Here is a 26589-nt window from a genome sequence, read left to right on the forward strand (position 1 = left end):
GAGATCCGGTGCTCGCCTGAGATTAAAGACCGAAGATGGTGGTGGACAGCTCATTTCCAGGCGAGTCTGAAGGAATTATGCTAATAAAATAGGGAAGTGGTGGTGATGCTAAATCCTCAAATAAACGTATGATAAAGGTAATGAATACCGATTAAAATGAATTTCCGTCACATCAAATTATTCAGTGACAACTGTTCATTCAGTGAAAAAGTCTCAGCTCGTAAATTTTAATAATCATAATCGATTGAATTAGATGTATTTTCAAGATATGATAAGTTGAAGTCATCGCTAATATGCTACGGTTATTAAACTGGTCTTTTTAATCTAGTTAGTGGGTCGAGAAAGAAAATGATAGAAGTAGTCATGTCCTCTGTCTCCTAAAGTTGGTGTTACCAAATATTATTCTAGCATATAAACATTTCCTTTAATAGACATAATAACCGGACGTAACATTTTTCGTCAGTAAATATGGTTAAATCTGAATACAAATATAAGAACTATTAAATAAAACAAGTCAAGTCGTAAAAAGATAATAACCGGAAACGTTTAAACTAGACTATTTCATTAAATTTAAAAGTTCTAGCAACTAAAAACCGGCTTCCAACATTTGAATACAAATCTCCTGTATGTATAAGTTGATTGAATATCGGACAAAATGGTATACAAGAACTTTTACTGAATAAATAGTATGTGAAATGTCTGAATAAAGTAATGGTACTCTCCTGTTTAGAAATTGTGGATGGTTCCATACACAGCAAAGAAGTATATGGATCTGAAGATACGTTAGAAATTTCATCAAGTAATAAACATTTGTGACAAAAAAAACATCCAACGTCGTTGATACGAACAATGGTTGTTCTTTAATTGTTCGAAACAAATTAGTAACATATGACACCGGAAAAACGCCTTTCCAATATACATCACGATCATTCATGGAAATGTGAGCGGACTGGAATATTGATAATCTTCGGATACTTGTCCAATCTAGTGGACTAACTATTTCATAATGAAAATGTCTAATTATCAGTTATATGTAAGGTTTTAAAAGCAGATCAGCGGTGAGACTATAGTTTATAAATGAGCCAGTCAGAAGCGTTTCGGGGATTTCAAAGTCATGACGCCAATATCAGTACCTGATGCTAACACACGACCGGTTTTTAGTAACCCTTTATCTGACTCCAGTGAAATCGGACAAATAATCGTTATTGAATGATCGCTATCGAAATATATATGTTGCCTATCCTCGTATATTTCATCTATTTAAATCGCGTTAAAGAATAACGAAATTAAACTAATCAAATACGAGAAAGGATTTTCGAATATATATATATATATATATATATTGACACAATCAAAAGGTCGATATATGTTACATCTAGCTTCTTACTAGAGTATGTTCGCTTAGTTATTTTCTGTAGTAAACCAGTCAGCGGTAGTGGAAGTATTTAAGAGGATTAGTCTCGGTTTTACTCCCCAATAATTTCTACCACTAATGTTTTCGCTCCTCATATTCAGGTAGAATATGACAGCTATCGTACCTTCCTGGTACCAATAACTCTCTCCTACATCTCAGGTCGATATTAGAGATGAAAGGTAGTCTACAACTTCCGTCTACTCAAGACTCTAGTTTGACGGTCATGTGACAGTTGTTCCTGTACATAAAGTTCGTTGAACATCACTGTCCGCAATGTTCCAAGGTAGCGCTACGGTACTATTTGAAAAAGCCTATGGAGTTCGTCGCTTATCTGGATTTTATATTTTATAAATTTCTGCTCACGCAGCAGAACAACATACTTTGGTTATGTTGCACCTGAGGATTGTGTCTATTGCGGTAATTTTATTTTTAACTGCTACCAGACAGGATGATGACATTGGTAAGTCCAATTGACCCCGTATTTTTCAACTTTCAAACAATTCAATGTCTTGCTATATTTATTCGCAAGCAGTTTCTTATAATGTGATGCAGCAGCAGTTAACCACCTCTCAACAGCATCATGAGCAACAGAAATCTAATGTTTCTTACAAGATCATCACTTGGTTTTTTACCCTTAAATTTAAAATAGATGTGACTTATTCCTTGTAAACGACAAAACCAAATTTAGAGTAACAGATCGCGGATTGGTTGGATGTTTGTAGAATAGTATTTATTCTGCATTATAATTACAGATATACTTGAATAGTCTATTATGTTGACAATGTAAAATAAAAATTGCTTGATGTCATTTGCTCTTTATTGAATACTGTTGAGCACTGACGTGTTTGTACAAGTTAATATTTTGGGTTCCACAAGTAAATGGTCAGGAATCAATCCTTAGTTTGAAACTGGTAAGGGCTGCAAGTCCATCTAAGTAGCTTAGTCTATATTATTCAGCAAAAGTTATTCAACGTGCGATTCCCTATTTCAAGGCGTATTTGTGTCGCCTTTTGCTATCACTAGCACTGTACATCTGGGACTTTCTTATTCTTCCCGACCAAGTAAGTTTTTGATTTAGAGTTGGCCACTGTCAGTAGTTGTCGCTAATATTAATTTCAGATAAGCTTACGATCAACGTATCTCAACCACTTAATACTGAGGTGTCATTCCGTGTGAAAAACGGCAACTCTGATTGAAATCCTAATTCTTCACATTAATTCACAACCCTACTTCGGCCCTAAGGTCTAGATTAATGCTTATGTGCTGTTTTTAAGCATTGGTAAAATCTGTATGGATGATTATATCAAGGGAGGTGTTCTACTCCCCCTGGTCTCAGTCTAATTTGTCGCTCTTGTAAACTACTATTTAGCTAACATGGTCTCTTGATCACTTCATGTCTGACTAGTGCTGGAGAACTGTCAACCCAGAACAGTCAAAGAGCCTTCCGCTTGTTGGTGAAGATATTCATCAAATCTCACCTTGCTGACAGGTCTCAAAATACAGAAATACATATGGGTTCAACTAGTCGTGTTTTCTCACTTAAAGGAGATGTTTAACTCCATTGACTGGCATGTTTCGCGCCTTTTTTTTACTGAAAATCAGCAAAGAAATTCGTATACTTACTAAAGACCCTTAATTCACATGCTATTAGTCAAGTCAGAGATTGTGGTATTCACTTCATCATACCACTTCCTATTTCTACCTAGCTATGCTTAATGTTCTTTTTAGATGTGAATTTCTTTATTAGACTTTTCAAACACTGATCCCACATGTATTCCAAGTAAAATATCGCCCAGTCTTTCAGAGCTATTATAATGCTCAACTGTTTGCCGTTTACTACTGCATGACTTGGTAAACATGGTTTTTGAAAATTAATTCTATACTTCGGATGCTAGTATTTGACCATAAATGTTTCCAAAGCACCACTCGAATATAGTGTAACTGTTACGTTAGTAATGTTAAAATGTGGTTTGTGTTGCTAATTAATACTTATTTTCTATTTTCATCCAAATCTTGGTTTGTGTTTTTTTCAGCTTTTAATTATTCGGTCTCATTTGCTTCCTCAAATACAGAATTTCTGATGTTTGAATTTGATGTTAAGTAGCTAAGACTTATCGCCAGAAGGCTCTGGATCTAGATTTCATACAATCTCAAGGGGACTGGTGCTTCACATGGAGTTCGGACTCGCGTGACCAAGCTTCACAGACTGAGATATTATCACTGAATTATTCAGGTCAAAAAAGACCTCTAGGATTGAGATGCTTATACTAACCGATTATTGAGTAATAAACAATATTGTTTGTCTTGTTTTTGTACTGATCAGATCCTCTTGATTAAGTTGCAGTGTGATTATTATTCTATGTAACTCAACATACCGTAGCCTGTTTTGATGTGAGGCGGTTGCAGGTATTTTCCTCGCAAATTCAAACTTCAGTTCTTTAAATGTTGGCATCTGTTAGCATGTGAGACACTTGGAATCTTGAGGGATCTAATGCTCGTTGTGGAATTCGAACTCAGTCAAACTGCAGTTGGTAGTTTTTAATCCTGTCTTTTTCATCTCACTGATTTCCCTAACTACGCTAACATGTGTGGCAACTTAGAAATACTCAGTAGTGCCAGTTCTTATGTTGATGTTGACTGACTAAAGATTCAAGCTAGTAACCCACTAATTAAAATATGAGTGCCTTAACTAACAGCATCATATATTCACTTTCAGTCAATTAACTATCAGATGATACGCCGAAATGGAATAATGTTTAATCGTCACTTTTTCATCTTTAACTATTCAATATTTGTGTTATTCTAATTAGATACTGTTTGTTATAAAAATGATAGAGAAAAGCATAAAAATGGTATCTTTCTTACTGATTTTAGGTTACTTCTGGCATTTAAGTGATATTCATTGTGATTTAAAATATGTAAATAAATCATGTAATCTTCCATATGGTAATTATTCTTGTGATTCTTCATTCAAACTTGCTTTAAATGCAATCAATTCAACTAGAATGTTATTTGCTAAAACACCGGATTTTGTTATTTGGAGCGGGTAAGTCCTTTTTTCTATGTTGGTTATACAATTCTTATATTCTGACTATTATTTGTTTATGATATTGATATTTATTCTTATGAAAATTATTTTTTGTATTGAGTGCCGCCGACTGAAGTTCAATGCAAGAAATTGTACTATCGGTCTTTTTTTATACGACTCCTTAAGAGCTTTTCCCAACTTCAGTTTATCGGATACATATTTCGATTAATTACAGGTGTCGTATGATCAAAGCATATTATTATTATTATTATTATTATTATTATTAATGGCCTTATTCAATATATGTTTGGTAGAATATAGAATTCTCAGCACAAAGTGTTTCAATAAGTTTAACATAAGTGAATACGATAACGGTATACATATATACATAAACTAGGTAAACAAACTACCTGAGATTAAGTGAAATGTTTTTTTCCAATACAATTAGAATCTGCAGAGTTTGTGTTTTGGTATAATTTCATACGAATCACTTAAAAACACTTCGTACGCTATACAGAAGAACGTAGTTTGGTCTAATCGAATAAATTTTGTTTCTTTTATTCTACATTCAAACCGAATATTGGTATTTCGATTGTTACAACCACTTTATACCTATTGATATATGAGTAGATCGGTGTATAATGCTTAGGATCAACTAAATAAACAGACAGATTTAGTTCATGGTATCATTGATTGACTGAACTAGAGTCTGTCAGAAACTGAATACTAATTGATAGCAATCTTCAAGTATAGTGTAATGTACTGTTTCGATTAAGAGCTAATGAATGTGTTATGTAGAACGTATTAGATAATCTTACTTATGTGAGATCGTGTCGATCTCAACCAGAGACCGAAGAAAAATCAAAAGACGTGGATTTCTCTACTATAGAACTATCTTCCTGAACTTTATTTAAGTAAGAAAACGAAATCCATGTATTTCCTATTTGGTCTGTAAATAAATTTCGTGTCTCAAACAAAATGGTGGTTTGTTTCTTGAACTGTAAATGTTGGTCCTAATTTTTTGAACCATTATATCTTTTACTATTCACTTCTAATTCTTGTTCTGATTTCTAAGAAATCAATTGAAGCAGTGTCCAAGGTATACTACTAGGCAGTAGAATCATAATAAGATTCATTTAATTTTGCTTTATGTACCATTTAAACTTTCTATTATTGCTCGTATCATTAATCTTGATCTTATCACTTCTTCTCTTGTGAAGTCTAACACCTTGGATTGTTATGTAAATTTATATCAAGTCTGGTTATTGAAAAGTCGGCGTCAGTCAGTGAGTCAACCACAACGTAGGACCAGGCATATTTATGCATCGGTCCGAGTTGCCATACCTCGTTAGCACAACAAGATGAACACCGGATTCATAGAAATAGTTAATTTAGTGGTGGTAATATATAAAAGAAAGGTTGTATATAAGGATATAGTATAGGAAGGAAGACAGATATGAAGCAATTTTAATCTCATAGTTTAAGAGAAGATAAAGAGTGTATACACCTATGCCATTGTGATCGATTCTGAGCCATGTCACCCAAAGTCTCCAACCATTGGTTACGTTAGTCACACGGACCTCAACCAAGTAGTCTGCATCTACCAACATGGCTCAGACTAGAAGTTAGTGACTTTGTTGACTGATGCCACGTTTTGGTTTGGCTGCCCCTAACTCTCTTCCAACCATCCCCCGAATTACTAGTCAGCATTGCGCGTTGTGGTAATCGGTGTTCAGGCATACGTAACACGTGGCCTAACCATCTCAGTCGATGAAGATTCATGACCTCATCAACTGATTAACCATCATTCCCTAATACCCTGTGTCTAACCTCACTAAAACAATTAAACCTGTCTGTGAAAACCCTATAGTATCTGATACATTTCCCACCATATATTCTGTTGTTTTCAATGATTCTGAAATTGACTATAACTCAATTTAAAAAAAACGTTTTTCTTGTAACACTTTAAAAGTAACCAAAGTTTGTGGTTATTTTCATATCAGAAATCGCTTTTTCTTCATTTTCTGATTTATTTCCTCCTTAGTGATAATGGACCACATGATGACAGTTTGACATCCGATCAACTTTTGAATGGTATCCGGTTAATAAGTAAAGCATTGAAACAATCATTTCCAGTGGATGAAGTTTATATTCTACCTGTATTAGGTAATCATGATGTTGTGCCTGCAAATAATATGGAAATTACACCACAAAGTCGTTCACGTTTTGACTGGTGTCACAAACTTGGTAATGATAAAGATTTATGGGGTGAATGGATTAATCACCGACAAAAGAAACATTCATCATCATCACGTCCTTCTTTCTCTTCCTTCACATCAGAAAATTCGTCGGACTTTCCAATGTCTAATTTCTCACAAAGTAAGTTTTAATTTATTAAATTATATCAGTGAATACTGTTCATTATCTGAGTTAGCGGTAGACTGGAGAAGAGTTAAGAATAGGGTAAAGATAAACAAAAACATTACTCCACAGTATTATCGACTGTTGAAGTGAGTCATGTTACCGGGTGTAAACTTCCTTAGTGAGGTTCATACGATTATCGTGGCAAGTTGTTTGAGATGCTGAATAACATGACTTAGAAAATATCCCATGATCTCAGATGGATTCACTTTCAGTCTTGTAATATTTACACTCTCTATTCTGCAAGTTCATTCCTTCTTGAATCATATTATCTATGCTTAATGCCTACTACAGCCACTGACATTTGTCTTGCTAATTTTATCTGGTTGTGATTGCTATTTCTAGTTGGTGTTTTTTTAGCAAGGTTGTTTTCTACGGGATGGGGTTGCTTACCGCACGCCCAATCCTCCTCCTTTATCCGGCTTGGGACTGGCAGTAACTATAGAAGAGCTATAGGCAGAGTTATTAATTCATTAGATATCTCTCAACAACAGGTTCCAAGCCTTACAAGATCTACTGGAAGAAGATGAAACCTTAACCTTCATATCGAGAATTGTAACTCATTGTCTATACTTGTTAAATGGCTTACTGCTTAGTGCGTTGTTTTTAAAGTGATAAATTAATTTGAACTTGATTATTAAAGTAGGAGTAGGTTGGAAGAAGGCTAGGAGCAGCCAGACCAAAACGTGGCACAAATCCATGAAGTCACTGACAATTGGACTGAGCCATGTTGGTAGGTGTAGACTACCTGGTTGGGATTCGCGAGATGATAGCAATCGATGGTTAGAGACCTTGAATGACATGGCTCAAAATCGTTTGCAATGGCGAAGGTGCATCCACTATTTGTGTTCTACCAAATTCTAATCTTCTGAATTCTTCATGTCTCTATCTTTTTTCTCTTTCCAAAATTATTTCATTGGATTATACTTCTTGAATAGCATCTTCAAACCCTAATCTTTCACATTATTGCTTATACTCTTACCACTCCTACCACTATGGGATTTGATACGACAACTGCATCTCTGTACTAACGTGGTATAGCAACTCGAACTGACGTACGTACGTACGAAGTTCTAAGTTGTGACTGACTGACTGATTAAAGCGACTTCTTATAGTTTATGTACTTCACTCAGCTTTTTTCTTGTTTGATTTAAAAAATTTATTCGTTCGATATGTTTTTTTAATTATTTAATATCGAACTCAAAGTGTATGTTTCGTTGCTTGTTTATTTACTCATTTGTTTATTTGAACACACAAATATTGGTACAAATAGGCACTGAATACATATGCACCACACAAGTCACTTAATTTCTGTATGCACTGTGATACTGCCTAGGTGGTCAGACCAAAACAGGTGGTTTTCTTAGTCACACCTGGAGTCTTCGACATAAAGGTCTAATCCATCAGACAGTGAAGCGACGTAAGGAGATGCAGTCCCATGGTAGTCGGTGACCAACAATGGGTTCATCTACCATTTCCCCCGTCAGTATCTTGGTGCCCATGTGCATCATTAGTTAGTTTGGAATTAGGGTTTTTCCAATTGCCGTATATGAATCCTCCATATCCACCCACCAAGTTGGTTAAAGTGTGGAACATCTACTTTTCGTCCTCTCAGTTTGGTAAAGAAATACCTCGACCACGAGAAGGCTGTGAGTAGGACTTTTGTGTGACAGTGTCTGTACACACGTGTCCGTTTGAGAGAATTTCGGGAAGGGAGAGTGTTAGAACTATTGAATTTCAATTGATCGGTTGAACTTTCAAATCCTGTCCCCTATCTTCTCTTTGAGCTTTCATAATTAAAGTGTATAACCTAAAGGAGAAACATTATGAAATCATACTTGATAACTAGGCTATAAATCATATCTTCAGTTAAAATCGATAACTCCTTATCATTGGTGCCACAGTGACGTGGTGGTTGGACTTTCATAATGTGATGACTTAATCGAGCTGTATTGATTGAAACATTCGTTAATTTAGATCCTACAGCGACAGTCAGTTCTGTTGGGCAGCAATAAGGCTAAAGTCACCTGAAGTTCGAGAGCGAAGCTGTGCTGCCGACTGTATAAGCGTGTGACGACAGTAATGTGTTTCCCTCATACAGTCAGCGTCTGCGGAGATACTCTCTCTCACAATGGAAGGGAATCGAAAATGGTACATTTGCTTCACAGATTTCTGTTACCGGCGGTAAGACCTTCAAATTACGGGGCCAATACAACAATAATTATTCACTATAGTGTTATGTCCCACTGTCCACAAGTAGTTGTCACTTTACCTCTGTAGTCACGCTCTTAGGATGTTAAAACCACTACTAAACCAGTTTGTTTTTCAGGCGCCTTAAGAAAAAATATCTTAAAACAGTATATCTGATTGAGGATTGACAGCCACCTTCATATCTTTAAAAACATTCGTTGAAATCAAATTCCATATTAACCTACACTTAGAAAATGAACTATAAATTGTAATTAAAACAAGAATATCACATCTCTCTTATGAATATTGTACTGTATTTATGATTAATGGTTTTGTTAAGGTTCACATTAGAAATAATTTGATTTCGGATTGTTTATTTATTTATTTAAACACATAAATATTGGTACAAAAAAGCACCAGATATATATGCGCCACACAAATCTTATTTGATTTGTGTGAGGGCTGGGATATTGCCCAGGTGCCCAGACTGAAGCAGGTGGTTTACTTAGGAGGCCACACCCGGAGCCTTTGAGCTGAAGATCTGATCCACAAGGTAGTGGAGCATCGTAAGGAGATGCAGTTCCATGGTAGACGGTGACCAACGATTGATTCATACGCCATTTGTTCCCTCAGGATACTGGAGCCCATATGCACCATTGGTTTGGAATGAGGGTTTTCCAACTCCCCTAGATAGACTCGCCGTGTCCACCAACCCGGTCAAAAGCGCCGGACATTCACTTTTCGTCCTCTCAATTTCGTAAACAACAGTAATGCCACTGTGAGAAGGCAATGAGTAGGACTTCCCTGTCAGAGGCTATATATTCGCGTGGCTATATGAGAGTATTTCGAGAGGGATAGCGTACTCTTCCCACTCTCGGCCATACCAAGGCATTTGGAGGCATTAAACTATCTAATATTATCCAAGACTTGGAAGTCACAGATTCTATCTGATATACAATTGTGGATATCATATTATGAGTATAAGTTATAAACTAGAATAAAATCAACATCTACTACTCCTTGACTTCACAACCATTTTTTTTTTCAATTCATGTTAGTCTTTTAATGTACAACATTTAATATAAAAAAACTCCCTTGAACTAATATAATTTGATCATAAATAAATAACCGTTTGTTGTCAGCTATATATGTATGTAGTTGTATTAAAATGTGATCATCTTGTGATAACCGATTTTTTAATATAGAAAATGAACTTTATCCAACTTTTATTGATATATATATCTATCTCATAATGAATTAATCATATGACTAGTCACAATAAAAGTACTAATCTAATACAAAAATGATAAGGGAGATAGCAACAGCAGATTAAAAAAAAGAAGAAATGGTTTTCTATTTTTCTTTCCTTTTAAATGTTTTTTTTTTAAAAACTAATATATGTATGGTAAGCAAAGATGGATAGTGGCTAGCAGCGGAATCCAGTTTGACGCGCGTGTCGTCCTATTTGGGACTCGTCAGCTGGATGTATCTTCATCTCAGAGTGGATGTTCACTCTGAGACTCGAACCCAGTACCTTTCGCTTCAAAGGCTATCACGTTATCCACTCAGCTATTGAGTCCTGATAGCCACTTCCTTGTGCAATGGGGTGAAGTTTAAATTCACTTAGTATTTTCATAGTTGAAAGCGTGAGTCAATTGAAGCTAGACCACCATGGAAAACCTGGAAGCACTGGACGGCCGCTTCGTCATATTACGGGACTCCTCAGCAGTGCGCATCCACGATCCCGACTCGCAAAATCCGAACCCAGGACCTACCGGTCTCGAGCCAGAGCCCTTAACCGATAGACCACTGAGCCGGCATCCAACGGTGTTAATGTCAGTTGAAGTTAGATATCAGTTGCAGCCCTAAACATCAATCGGAAGATTCAAACAAACAATACTAATTGAATGGTTGTCATCAATTTGGATTTATCCATGGTTGTTTTAGCCATGAATTAGTTGGTTTCAAGATTTTTTTTTCTATTCAAATTGGTTATTTCTTATCGCAGTATATTGATTACTTTGTACTTGATCACTCTTTGTACATGTACATTCACATTGGGTCAGATGTTGTTTACTGTATATGACAATATTGACCTTATTCTTGAAATTAGAATATCTTTTCTCTCACTCATCACTTAATCACTGGATCCATATAGACATGTGATTTGTTGATGTAAGTAATTTATGTAAAAATATTCTATCTCTCTCTCTGTCTTTATTTGTGTGTCTTAGTTTAACTTTTTGTTGATAAGTGTACAGTGATGTCAATATGACCTGTATGTTGTTATTGTTTCACTTTTGTTGTTGTGGCTGCTAAATTATTATTATTATTATCACTATTGTATTGGCAATGTGTAACCACGAGAACTATGGTCAAATGAAATAATACTTTAATTAGTCTATTGGATGATATAATTGTAGGTTATAATGTATTATGTAAACTACCAAATTCACCAGTTTCCACAAAACCCTCGTAATAATAATCATGATAATCATAACAATAATACAGTTAAGTGCTCTGGCGCGAGACTCGTAGGTCATTGGTTCGAATCTCGCGAGGCTAGGTCGTGGATGCGCACTGTTGAGGAGTTTCACAATAGGACAAAACGGCCATCTAGTGCTTCCAGGTTTTCCCTGATGGTCTAGCTTCAATCGACTCACGCTTTCAACTATGAAAATAAACAGATTGATGACTAATTTCGAGAAATAATTTCCAGAATTCTAGCAGATGTAACTTTAACCAGGTATTTTCAACCATATTAAGCATAAAGTAATTATTCACCAATAACACTACAAGATTCACATAATAACACAAATTGATTAAAGTTTAAACTATAAACTACTTGATTATAACTTAGTGGTCTGAAATTTTGAGTGTTCACTGCAATATGACTTGAAGATCTTGGATTAGATCTTTGGATAATTTGTCAATGAGTGTTTCGGTTTAGTTTCCATACTAGGATGAAATAATTTTTTCAAGGCTTTCTACTGGTGTATCTGATATGAACTATTGAAATTATTACCACATTTATAAATGAATTCAGTTCATTTACTAATCATTTCTATTCTTAGATCTAATCTGATTAATGTTATGAAGGGGTATCTCTATTTAATAATCTTAAGTATTGAAGTGTTTTTGTTGTCATGTATAAACAATTAGTTGGTTATTGGTAGATTCTATGCACTCTGATGTACTTAGTTATATAGTAGTGTGCAAGAACACTAGTGGGCGCAATCGAATGTATTTAAGCACAAAATTACAGACTATCTCATTAAAATCTGATAACCATTCGTAAAATTCCGCCTGTAGCTCCTCCAGGGGCTACTGCCGGTCCCAAGCCTGGGTAAAGGAAGAGGGTTGGGCATGGGGTTAGCAACCCCATTCCGTAGAAAACCAACTCGCTAAAAAAAACGCTAACCAGAAAAAATTATTCAAACCATACATTAGTAAACAGTTAATTTGCACACTATCAATCAATTGTCTTAATCTTGATTGTTCCTTCTGCAAATATCTATCCATTTTCTCTGATTTCATTGTTTATGCATTTTCATACCGATTGCACTTCGTTCTTATTCTTTCCTTATCGATCTTCTGCCAAATTACATTCTATGCCTGACCATCATCATATACTACTTATATGGATATAAGTAGACCACACTACAATATTACTATTGTATTTGTTTTAATTGTCATTATCCTCGTTATACCGTTCTAGAGTTAATGTTTTTTTTTCGAGAGAGAGAAAAAAACAAAACAAACACAAATGAATTGCCCACATTTGAATTGATATAGTTCATTGTTTAATCCTATTCAGTAATTGTAAATGAACATAATTTAGAATAGTTTCTAAAGAGATATACTTTTAAAGAATTAGTAGTCATGTATAGAAATGATCTATGTTTTTTTTTAAAAAAAAATGTTCTATAGGAAATAAATTATATTTTGAATAGTAGAAATAGTAGAGGGGGGGTGCACTAAATATATACGTGCCACACTTCATCACTTAGTTTATATGAGGGTTTGGAATAATGTCCTAATCGAATCAGGTGGTTTTGTTTGAAGGTCACATTCCGAGCATTTGATCTACAGGTCTAATCGACAAGATAGTAGAGCAACGTAAGGAGATGCAGCCCCATGGTAGTCGGTGACTAACAATGGGTTCATTTACCATTTTCCACCTCAGGACACTGAAGCCAATGTGCATCATTATTTAGTTTGGAATTAGGGTTTTCCAATTGCCATATGTGGATGCTCCATATCCACCCACCAAGTTGGTTAAGGCGTGGGACATTTGCTTTTCGTCTTGTCAATTTGGTGAAATACAACCCCTGTCACTAGAAGGCAATGAGTAGGACTTCTATGGCAGCGTCTATCTGAGTGTTGTTAGGGGGGTGTTCAGACAATTTTCACTTCGCAGTCACCCACACTGAATAGATTCTTCTTTTTGAGAGATCTTAAACAATGATAGTCGTTGTCATAACAAGATGTTAACGTGATCATGGAGACTAGGAAGCGACTAGTTGAGGCTGATCAAACATGGCTTTTTTGTGAATATTTTTTGAGGCATTGGCTTCATACTTTTCAAACCTTACTTCTACATGGCAAAACCAAGTGTATTGTTTTCAGAGGCGACCTTTGCTAACTTCCTTCCATTATGGGAAGTTAGCGCCACTACAGATTTTGATTATCTGAATGTAACACGTTATTGCTATCATCAACAAGTACAGTCAGAAGCACAACTTTGTCATCAAACGTACTTGGCATGGTAGGACCTAAAAAACAAGTATCCCAGTCAACAATGCTTGATTATGTCATAACGATGTGTAAATTCGACCACCACTTCTAGTTAGCAACTTCACTTGGTATTTGAATACTGTTACTCTTCGTGGAGCATGGGCCACCCACCCTGATTCTCAAATCAACTCTGTCCTGTGCTGTTCTTCCCAGTTGTTGCTGATCGTTATTCATTCTTTTGATGTCTGCCTTGGTCTTCCTCTTTTCCTTTCCCACTGAGGATTCTAAGTTGCTGCATGCTTCGTGATGCAGTTTGATGATTTCCTCAATATATATCCTATCCAGCTCCAGAGTGTTTTCTTAACTTCCTCTTCAGATGGAAGCCGGTTTGCTCTCCCGCAGTGTGTTGTTGCTGATGATATTCGACCAACGGATCTGGTAGTTTGACGCCTCTGTTATTCTCACACTTGCTCAGCTCTCCTTTTTTTAGTATATCGATGAGGTATCCTTTCCAGTCTCTTGCCACTTGTTCTTCCTCCCAAATCTGACTGGATAGAACACGGAGCATCTTTGCAGTTACCTATATGAATGATTTCAGTATCTCCGCTGATATACTATGTGGTCCCACTGCTTTAGTTTTCTTGCTCTGTCTGATGGTCATGCTGCTATTTTTTTTGAGGTGACAGCTATGAAGATGTCTGTGTATGCTGCTTCGATGTCCGGTGAGTTCAGTGAGACTAGTCTATTGAAGGGTTTCTCGAAGTATTTTACCCATCTTTTCCTTTGTTCTAGAATCTCAGTGATTGGCTTTCTTTCTTTATCCTTGACCGGTCTCTCTGGTTTACTATATTCCCTGCTAGTTTCATCGTTGTGTCATGTAGCTCTCTCATATTTCCTTGTCATGCATCTTTTTCCGCTGTCATTGCTCGCTCTTCTATGTATTTCTGCTTGTCAGCTCTAACGCTCCTCTTCACTCTCCTGTTTGCTTCTGTGTATTCAAGCTTGTACCTTAACTTTCTCTGCTCTTGTTTAACTGTTGTTAATTTCTGTTACCTTGTTTTGTTTTTCTTAAATCCTACCACTGTCATTAACACCTCTCTTGTTTTGGTAATAAGTAAAGAGGTGCAAATTATTTAGATGTAATACGTTCAGGGATATTGAGAATTTGTTTCCTTATGATAACTCTACTGTTGTGTAAATTGATGGATAATAATTAAACAGGGTCGTATTTACATGTAATATGTTACTTGTTTCAAATGTAATGAATCGTTTGAAATTTTGTTCGTATCTCTATCGGTTAATTACATTGACTTATAATTTCTTTTTTTGGAATATACTATGATACAAATTATATCTTATTACTTCTATTCAGATTAAATTCACTTAGTGTTACTTGTTTGAATCTTCCCATTGATGTTTTAGGACTGCAACTAGTCAGTCTCTTATTAGCATATGTGTATACTGTCCGTATTGCCTCTATATAGCCTTAATTCACAAGCATTATAAGCAAAGATGGATAGTATCTAGCAGTGGAATACAGGACGCGCGTTTCGTCTTATTTGGGACTCATCAGCTGGATGTATCTGCGTGTAGAACTCAGTACCGTCCGCTACAAACGCCATCGCGTCATCCACCCAGCTACTGAGTTCCAGAGTGAACATCAACTCTGAGATGCAGGTACATCCAGCTGACGAGTCCCGAATAAGACGAAACGTGCGTCAAACTGGATCCCACTGCTAGCCACTATCCATCTTTGCTTATAATCTATCCAGATTGATCAAAATAAGAATTTTCCTTTTCTTGAGTTTTCAAAACTTTCTCATACCATTAAATCACATGGTCTATAATACTTTCATTTTAAAAGAGTGATAGTCAAAGATACTATGAACCACTCATATATATTCACTTTCTTTTCCCATGCATCACTGTCGGTTAGAGTGTGAAATAAATTTGAGACATATTTTGCTTTCTTAGTAGCTTGGATGATGAATGGAAAGTTGTTGGTACAAATTTGTTTGAATGATTTTCTAGTTTCTTTCACTATTCTGCACTGATATGATAATTTACATCATTAAAAGACTTTTGTTAATTATTTCAGTCTGTTTTTGGTTACCTACATCCTTATGCCTGTTACTTCCAATGGAGCATAGGCCGCTGACCATCATTCTCCAACCTACTCTGTCCTGAACTTTCCTTGTGTTTTGATTAGTTAAATAAATTCTTCAAAAAAAGTAGCTATCACTACAAATTAACATTACCATTTGTTCAAATCAGAGAAAATTCAGGGATTTCGAATTAGTGATTTAAAGATATTTTTTTATTAATTTTATAGTTGAATTCATAAGTCAATCAAAGCTAAATCACCATGAAAATCTTGGAAGCATTAGACAGCTGTTTCGTCCCTCAAGCGGGATCGTAGATACGCACTGCTGAGGGGTCCCATACTAAGATGAAACAGTTGTCCAGTGCTTCCACGTTTTCCATGGTGATCTAGCTTTAATTGACTCATGATCTTAACTATTAAATAACTAATATCTCCGGAAGATCCCCTTGTGACATTTTTTATTCTGTTTATGACACCTGAATATTGTCGATTCGATTCATTATAAAGTAATGTATAGCTCTTTGAATAGTGGTCTTGAGTGGTGTTAGAGGTGTGAGGGCAGTTATCACTTCCCGTTTGCCCACACCGTGGAAGTTTTCTTCTAGAGGTACCTGAAAAGGAAATTGGGTCGGAAGTGGTCTTAATGACCGGAGAGCGTGACCGTAGTGCTCAAGGGACAATTGCTTGAGGTCGGTCACATACGACCTTTTTGTGCGTAGTTTTTGTGTTAGCTCTGTACTTGTTGGGACCTTACCGTCGGAGACGGAAATCCATGGGATAAGGTGAGGTGTGCATTTTTAGGGTCGACCTTTTCTAACCCCACCCCTCCTTGTGGGAAGGCAGCGTCGCTGTTATGCTGGTTGTCTGAAGGAAACACCTTACTGCTGTCACACCTCTGTACAGTCAGTAGTACGACTTCGCCTTCGGACCTTGGGTTTGCCGCTTATAGTCTTACTGCTCTTCAACCGACCTGTCTGGCATGGTAGGACCTTGAGCAACGATTGTTCCAGCTAGTATAGCTCGATTGGTTCATCACGATAGGCAAGCCCGACTACCACGTCAAGGTAGCAGCAACGGTCAGGTCCTACATTGTAGCTGACTGACTGACTGAGCTCTTTGACTATATACTGTGTTCACTTTTCAGAAATAGATAACTAACAATAGTACTCACATTTATAATGTACCAAACACAAATGATCAAATAAAATTTTTAGTCTTTTTTGTAGTATTAGTTACTATGTTAATCTCATATCATTTATTCTATCTACTACTACTACTACTACTAAACAGGTTAATTTATCCATTCTTCTTAAGTAGTCACGTTTTAACCTTGTTAATATTATTCACTTATTAATCCTGAGTGTTTTTTATATGAGCATGTGTGTATGTGTGTGAGTGTGAGTGTGTACACTTCTTATCCTATTCATCACATATCTGTAATTTATTTTTATTTAGCTATAAATATTGATTAACGCTTGATGAAATGAAGTTGGGTCACTTACTTTCTCCACTAGGTGTTATTTCGCTTCTCTCTCTCTCTCTTGTCTTTGCTTCATCCCTCTGATATCCTGTGAAGATGAATAAATGTACAAAATATATGCATTCAAAAGAAATCCATTCACGTATTTGACCTAGTTTTAATTTCGTTATTCACCTCACCAACGTAAATGAAGTCATGTATTACATTTGAGGATAACCGACATGTATATTATTCAATGATAAACAGTTAACATACAATTCAATTACTATCAGATATAAGTCATTAGCAGAGGGGTTTTTTGTGGAGATTTAGTATTTTCATAGTTAAAAGCGTGAGTCAATTGAAGCTAGACCACTAGGGAAAACCTGGAAGCACTGAACGGCCGTTTCGTTCTATTGTGGGACTCCTCAACAGTGCTCATCCACGACCTCGCTTAGCGAGATTCGAACCCAGGACCTACCAGTCTCGCACCAGAGCAGTTAACCGATAGACCACTGATTCGGCCGGTGTTAATGTCTAACTTCAACCAATCCACGAAGCTGAACAACCGTTCACCAATTGTCTTCAGTGAGTTGATATCTCACAACAGATGTGGTTTGAACCTCACTTCTATTCTTTCATTGTTATTGTTGTTGTTGTTTAGCTAGCCTAACAATAATAATAATTTAATTGTATGTAGGTGTTTGTTTCTCACCTATCTACCTACCTACCTACCTACCTATCAAATTGGTTTATTTTTTAATCATATAATGAATCATTTTGTTCTCTCATCATTGAAATAGTAATGTGCCAAATTTTTTTTGTTTTTTGTTTTTTTTTACTAAGATAATTTGAGATTATGTCATAGATTTAATAAGATTATTATTACCATTATTATTCCATGTTCATTGATTGATGGAATAGTTCCAAATACAAAACTCAGAATAAATATATATATTTTTTCAAATAAAAAAACATATGCTCACTAGTGATTGACTTCAAGAGGTATTTCTTGGAGTTGTAGTGAGAAGCAGTGACCAGCGGAATTCAACCGGGTCTTTTGTAGGGTAGTAACTCATTGAAGACAATGGTGAACGGTGGCTCAGTTTCGTGGATTGGTTGAAATTAGATATTAACACAGTTGGATGTCAGCCAACTCAGTGGTCTAGAGGTTAAGTGTTCGCGTGCGAGACTGATAAGTCCTGGGTTCGAATCTCGTGAGGTGGGATCGTGGATGCGCACTGCCACTGAGGAGTTCCATACTAGGAAGAAAGGGCCGTCTAGTGCTTCCAGGTTTTCCATGGTGCTCTAGCTTTAATTGACTCATGATTTCAACTATATAAAAAAATTATTAAAATCTCCACAAAACCCCCTTCTGATAAGATTAGTAGTGATTACTCCATGTTTGTTACGTAATATACAAAACACCAATGGACTACATAATTTCTGATCTTTGTTAAACTTCAAATTTTCTGGAAAAAAAATAAAGTAATTTTATTAACTTATAATGTAAATTATGAAATTCAACAAATTGTACAACATTCAATAATAAGAAATATTATATATTGAATAGACACTACTTGGTTGGGGGTCCACGTGACTATGGTAACCAATGGTTGAAGACTCTAGGTGACATGGCTCAGAATTGATCACAATAGCGTAGGTGTATACACTCTTTATCTTCCCTTAAACCTTGAGATTGCAATCGCTTCATATCTGTCTTTCTTCCTGTACTATATCCTTATATACAACCTATCTTTTATATACTACCACCACTAAATTAACTATTTCTATGAATCCGGTGTTCATCTTGTTGTGCTAACGAGGTATGGCAACTTGGACTAATGCATAAATGTGCCTGGTCCTACATTGTAGCTGACTGACTGAGACACTAGTTTCAAGAGTTAATTCTTGGAATCCATAGTGAGTAGATATGAAATGTGAAATTTACAATCATTCAATATGAGATAAATATGTGACGAATGACAAATGATGAAAGTTGTACATTGGAAATTTATCGAAATGATTTAGATATTAAATAATCGTTACAGAATAAGATTTAGCCCCCAAATGCCCTGGTACGGCCGAGAGTGGGGAGAGTCTGCTCTCCCTCTCGAAATGCTCTCACATGGCCAGCGAATATATAGCCTCTGCCAGGGAAGTCCTCACTGTCTTCTCGTGGCGGGGGTGTTGTTCACAAAAGTGAGAGGACGAAAAGCGAATGTCCGGCGCTATAACCGGGTTGGTGGACAAGGCGAGTCCACCTAGGGGAGTTGGAAAACCCTGATTCCAAACCAGTGGTGCACATGGGCTCCAGTATCCTGATGGAACGAATGGCGAACGAACCTGTTGTTGGTCACCGGCTACCATGGGACTGCATCTCATCACGATGCTCGACTGCCTTGTGGATCAGAGCTTTAGGTCAAAAACTGCGACTGTGGTCCCCTAACAAAACCATCTGCTTCGATCTGGGCACCTGGGTAGTATCCCAGCCCTCACACAAATCAAATAAGATTTGTGTGGCGTATATGTATATGTTGCCCGTTTGTACCAATATTTATGTGTTTAAAGAAATAAATAAATAGCATAAGATTTACGTTCGATTCCTGGTAGGGTTGTTTGTATTCATTACTAAAAAGTTACGTATTGTGATGAAACAACTGTATAGTACTTCCTGGTTTTTAACTTCTGTTTAACTAAGATTACTTCGCTACGTGATTTTTGACCCCCTTTTTTCAGTATTATTATTGTTATTATTATCGTTGTAGATATATTCTTTGATGTCTTTTTCTTTTGTCTTTTTTAGCTTGTTTCTTCTCACATTATCTTGTATATAATACGGATTCATATAATCATCAATCTAATTTAATTCTAATTAGTTTAAATGGTCTAATCTGGTATCAAGGCAATATATTAGCTGGTACTAATGATCCAGATCCATTGGGTCAATTTAATTGGCTTAGACAAACATTTCAATGGGCAAGAAAACGAAAGGATAAAGTAAGTTTTCTTTTAATTATTGCATGTATGTATATATATAATGATCTAATTGGTTGTATAAATTATATTTTCAACTCAATAATAGAGCAACCCAAATACTTTTCAATCAAACAACAAGAAGCGTACTACGCTCATATGATTTTAAGACGTTGGAGATTTATAACTCAGGTGGATGATTTTGATGAAGTTTTGTTCTCTGAGCTAGATGGTTTGGTCGTGGAGCTATCATCGTCCTTCTGATAGACATCATTAACGAAAACGTCGGGTAGAAGTGAAGTGTTTGTGCTGACGATGTCAGAATTCGTATAGTTTTACTACTACTGTAGTGAACAAAAACACGAGTGGGGACAATCGAATGTATTTGAGCACAATATTAAAGGAAACTCCACTAAATTCTGATAACCATACAGTAGTAAACGGTTAATTTGCAAAATCACAATCAGTTGTCTCAATTTTGACTGTTCCTTTTGTAAATATCAGTCCATCTTCCGTGATTTCATTATTTATGCATTTTCATACCGATTGCGCTTCATTTCTGTTCGTTCCTTATCGATCTTCTGCCAAAATGAATTCTTTGTCTGACCATCACCATATACTACTTATGTGTATATAAGTAGACCACACCACACTATCTCTAACTTTTTTTCTTGACTTACCTATTACTCGATAACTTTTTATTTATTGACTAAATGAAGTTCTTTTTCTCTTTTAAAGGTTTTACTTGTTAGTCATTTCCCTCCGGGTGCTTCAGAAAATTCTCCACAATGGTATCAATTTCTTCATCCACAAATGAATGATCAATTAGTGAATATATTAATTGAAAATGCAGATTTATTAATGACTGGATTATTTGCCCATGAACATGTTGATAGTTTTCGATTGTTAGTTTCTAAATCAAGTTAGTATTTATTTTATTTTATTTAAACACATAAATATTGGTACAAGGAAGCACCAGATACATATGCGCCGCACAAATCTCATTTGATTTGTGTTACGGTTGTGATACTGTCCAGGTGCCCAAACCCAAGCAGGTGGTTTTGTTAGGGGGCCACACCCAGAGCCTTTGACCTGAGGTCTAATCCACAAGGCAGTGGAGCATCTTAAGGAGATGCAGCCCCATGGTAGCCGGTGATCAACGATTGATTCATACGCCATTTGTTCCCTCAAGATACTGGAGCCAGCCCATGTGTACCATTGGTTTAGAATCAGAGTTTTCCGACTCCCCTATGTGGACTCTCCGTGTCCACCAAACCGGTCAAAGCGTGGGACATTCGCTTTTCGTCCTCTCAATTTCGTAAACAACAGTAATGCCACTGTGAGAAGGCAATGAGTAGGACTTTCCTGGTAGAGGCTATATACTCGTGGTCATGTGAGAGTATTTCGAGAGGGATAGCGGACTCTCCCCACTCTCGGTCGTACTAGGGCATTTGGTGGCAAGCTAATATTAATAATACAGATTATTCAATAATATAATGTATTCTATTTTGTTTTGTATAAGCCATTTATTTCATTAGTTTGTTTAATCAACTATTCTCAAGTTACTGTCAATGTGAAATAGGTTAGTATTAATGGTTGTAATAGTCTTAAGAGAGTATGATATTGTATGTGTTCTTTCTGTGTATACATACATACTTGATTGACAAAACATCATATTAGTAATGAATTACATATGTAAACAATGATTCTAGACATTGTATATGTAACAAATCATTCCGTTTATTCATTGAGAACAATGTGGATCACATAAATATAGTTTTCATACAGACTTTGTATATACTTGTGTGTGTGTGTGTAACCTTAGACTTCTTATCTTACGCTATAACGGGTTGTATGTGGAGATTTTTAGTAATTTTTTATATATGTAGTTGAAATCATGAGTCAACGTCGTGGATTGGTTGTAGTTAGACGGATAAGTGCTCGCTCGCGAGACTAATAGGTCCTAGGTTCGAATCTTGCGAGTCGGGATCATGGATGCGCACTGCCACTGAGGAGTCCGACAATGGTACGAAACGGCCAACTAGTGTTTCCAGGTTTTCCATGGTGATCTAGTTTCAATTGACTCATGATTTTAACTTTATATAAAAAATGATGTTATAACGGTTAGATATATTGGCTTCTATTCACCATAGATCATGAATCATAGTGAAAAGTTCTTTAATTGTTTAATCCACAAAATATCTCAGAAAGTTGTAATGCTTATTCTAAATGGGATAAGAATACCTTTTCATTTTATAAAGTGTAATGAATAACACTGTATTACTTTTGCTCAGTGATGAAGGTGAAATTGAGATGTGACTCATAGTTATATGTTTTCTAACTCTAAGTCTATAAACTATTCTCTGAAAGTGAAATGTGTGTCACCGTTCGAGCATGATAATCATTCCACGGTAAAATGTTTAGTTTATATTTTATTGGGTTTATTATCGATAGAAAGTAAACAAAAACATCCTTCAAAATCAGTTGTAAGTGTTGTAATGTTCTCGTTGTTAGTGTTAAGAACTACAATTGATTGATCCCTGTTATCATATGAAGATTTTTGCTTAGATATTCTTGTGGCCGATGAAAGTAATATAGACAATCGTCTCATGAATGCATGCATGTCAAAATAAACTGACAAATAACAATCCTTAACATGAATAACGGAAATCCTTACAACTGGATTACAATTCATCCATATTGTTAGTGGAATGTACTGTACTTAGAAGCTAAGTGGATAACGCGTTGACGCTTTAAGTGAGAGATACTAGATTCAAGTCCTATAGTCAGCATTAACATCCGGATACAAATTTTCATTTACAGCAAATAGAAATATCCTTCTTTTACAGTTTAGACAACTGAGAAGTATCATCCAGTCATATATACTTACTAACACTGGAATTCATATTGATGACTGAGTAAAAGATGTTCAAATAGGTTGTTGAACATGATGGAATCTGTGATCAGTCTTGCAGATCATAATTGTTTATTCTGTTTAGAATTTATTTACTTACAATTGATAGACATGTGAATAAAACATTACATCTCATATTTGTAATAGCTCGAGCTTGAAATTACTTCAGTCAGTCAGTCAGCTACAACGTAGGACCAGGCACATTTATGCATCGGTCCAGGTTGCCATATCTCATTAGCACAGCAAGATGAACACCGGATTCATAGAAATAATTAGTTAAGTGGTGGTAATATATAAAACAAAGGTTGTATATAAGGATATAGTATAGGAAGGAAGAAAGTTATGAAGCAGTTTTAATCTTATAGTTTAAGGGAAGACATAGAGTGTATATATCTATGCCATTGTGATCGATTCTGAGCCATATCACTCAGAGTCTCCAACCATTGGTTACGATAGTTATGCGGACCTCAACCAAGTAGTCTGCATCTACCAACATGGCTCAGACTAGAAGTTAGTGACTTTGTTGACTGATGCCACGTTTTGATTTGGTCGCCCTTAACTTTCTTCCAACCATTGCCAATGCTAGTCAGTATAGCGCGTCGTGGTAATTGGTGTTCAGGCATACGTAACACGTGGCCTAACCATCTCAGTCGATGAAGATTCATCACCTCATCAACTGATTTACCATCATTCCTTAATACCCTGCATCTAAACTCACTATTACTTACCCAGTGATCCCAACAGATGCAAGCAATATTTCTAAAACATCTGTGGTCTAATACTAATAGCTTACGAGTATCTTCTACTCGTAATGGTCATGTTCTTCATTCAGCATATGTTTTAACCCTAGTCAAATTCATCAATCAGATTTTATGACTTCATCGTCTATCTTATAAACTTTCAACATTCATCTTATGATCACCTTCTTACTGAATATTTCCATATATATTTCTATTTTTTTTTAGATATACCGGTGGCATCTTTATTTCTTATGCCTTCTATATCTCCATTAATGTTGCATGGTTTAGGTGATTTTAATCCACGTATACGTTTATATAGATTTCAACGTTCAACAATGACTCTATTAGGTTATTCCCAATATTATTTTAATTTACAAAATCAATCATTCAATGATACGAATCCGTTGAATCATTGGCAATTAGAATATGATACTATGACAACTTATCATTTACCGGATTTATCATCAAATTCATTACATCTATTATGGAATAACTTTTTAAAAGAAGATAATGGTTATTGGACAAATTATTGGAATTATGAATTAGGTGGTAGATCCCATGCTTTAAAACCAAATTATCTTACAGTAGATGGTTTATGTCCTTTAGCAAAATCCCAATGTCGATGTGATCATTTATGTGCTATGCGTTTTCTGATCTTATCAGATTTGAATAAATGTCTTCAATTATGTAAAGATATAAAGTATATTCAAGTGAATGATGATCATGGTCTTCAACATCCAATGTTTACTCCTATTCATAACAATAAAAGTAGTATATCATTGAATGATTCAATAATGAATGAGTCAAGCAATGTAAATTCTAATGAACGTAGTAGTTTACCATATATCATTGGTGTAATTGTTGCATTTTTAGTTGTATTAGTTGGTATTGTTTTAATTGTTAATCGTGAAGTATGTCATCGACATCGTGTTGTTTATCATCAGCATACATCATCATTATTAGCTAATGTTATTGGTATGAATGGAACTAATCCTGGCGGCGGTGGTTTTGGTGGTCGTGGTGGTGGTGGTGGAAATGGTGCATTACCTATTTCTTCATTTCTTTATGGATCTCGTTCAATGATTAAAGGTAATAATCATTGTACTGGTGGTTCATGTATTGAATTACGTACAGCTTTTCATCCATCTTATGATGACTTCTATCCGGAATATTTTAATAAATCTGTTACATCTTTAAATGCAATTGCATTGTCCAACGATATGACTACTACTACTACTACTACTACTAAACATAAAGAATCAGATCGAATGATGAATGGAGTTGTGGAGAGTTCGTTTGTTCCATTAGAACATAATGACATAACAACCCTATCACCATCTTATATGATTTCCTATTATGAAAATCCTAGTGATCATAGTAGTAGTAACAGTAATAATAATAATAATGATAATAATAATAATAATAATAATAATAATAACCCAATTATAAAGCAAAACTATATTGGTAAACGATATTCTCTACCGAATTATGCTTATTTTAAAAAATATCTTTGTAGTTATATTAATCCAACTGGTCGTATGGTTTATGTAGTAAATCAACTGTTTGATCGTTGTGGTCAAACTAGTAGTCGGATAAGTCATATTCAGAATAATGATACTATTACTACTACTAATAACAATGCAAATACTACTCATACTAACCTTAGTCATTGTAATGATCCTCAACAATATCTGTTCAATAAGACTTCATCAACAGATGAGAAAAGTTATACAACATCTGAAAGATCATCCAATTGTCATCATCATCACCAACATCATCAAAAAGAGGATCTTCAAAACAATAATAGTTGCTTACCTGAAGATTATTATGCTGATGATGAAGCATTCGGTGATGAAGATTGTAGTGATCTACATCATAATAATACATCTGTTCATAGTGGTAAGAAAGATTTATCAATCTCATCACAAATTGGTTATCATCAATTTACTACTGATAAAAGGTTGAAATTAAATCAAATGAAGAAACAATTAAATTCTCATCGTACTCATCATCGTCATCATCATAATAATGATCCTTGTAGAAGTGGTGCAACTGATGATGATAGAGATTCAATGAATGATCATATGTTTCATTATGATCAAGAATCACAACTTCTTAATCATTGTCATATAAACAATACTAAAGAGAATCATAATGTTGGAAATCATAGAAAGAAACATCATACTACTAATCATTTAAGTAGTATATTAACATCTTCACTTATATGTTTACCAAATGAATTCAATAATCATATAAAGAATAAAAATGGAATAATTCAACAACAACAACAACAATCATATTCAACTTATACATCACCATTTAAATATCGATCACAGTTGCCAACCTCAACACCACCACCCCCTTTGTTGATAACAGGATCAAAAAATCATGATCAATCGGATTTGGATCAACATCTACTTATGTCATTTTCATTACCAACTCAAACTCATCAAATAGCATCATCTAAATTGAATAACAATCATGTACAACATTGTGATTCAATTAAGACTAACCCTAACTCTTATCATTCTTATCATCCTTCAACAACAAGAAATAGATCGATTATAAAAATGCCTAAATGTGATTATGTTCGAATGTCAAGTTGA

The 26589-nt window shown here is 35.4% G+C and overlaps 1 protein-coding gene and 1 non-coding gene across 2 annotated transcripts; one reads left to right on the forward strand and one right to left on the reverse strand.

Annotated features, from left to right (window-relative positions):
* Nucleotides 1-1801: 1801 nt before the first annotated feature.
* Smp_133330 (hypothetical protein) lies at nt 1802-26589 on the forward strand (the record flags this gene model as incomplete). Its single annotated transcript, XM_018790495.1, is given in 10 exon segments — nt 1802-1874; nt 4289-4460; nt 6487-6821; nt 20160-20353; nt 21068-21251; nt 24209-24958; nt 25073-25193; nt 25500-26185; nt 26320-26372; nt 26377-26589. Coding segments are annotated over 10 exon segments (2781 nt in total).
* On the reverse strand, nt 10563-10629 carry Smp_tRNA_00136_Pseudo_TTG.1.1. The gene has a single exon. It is a non-coding gene (tRNA).

The sequence above is a fragment of the Schistosoma mansoni genome (assembly GCF_000237925.1).
Source record: "Schistosoma mansoni, WGS project CABG00000000 data, supercontig 0080, strain Puerto Rico, whole genome shotgun sequence".
NCBI lineage: Eukaryota > Metazoa > Platyhelminthes > Trematoda > Strigeidida > Schistosomatidae > Schistosoma > Schistosoma mansoni.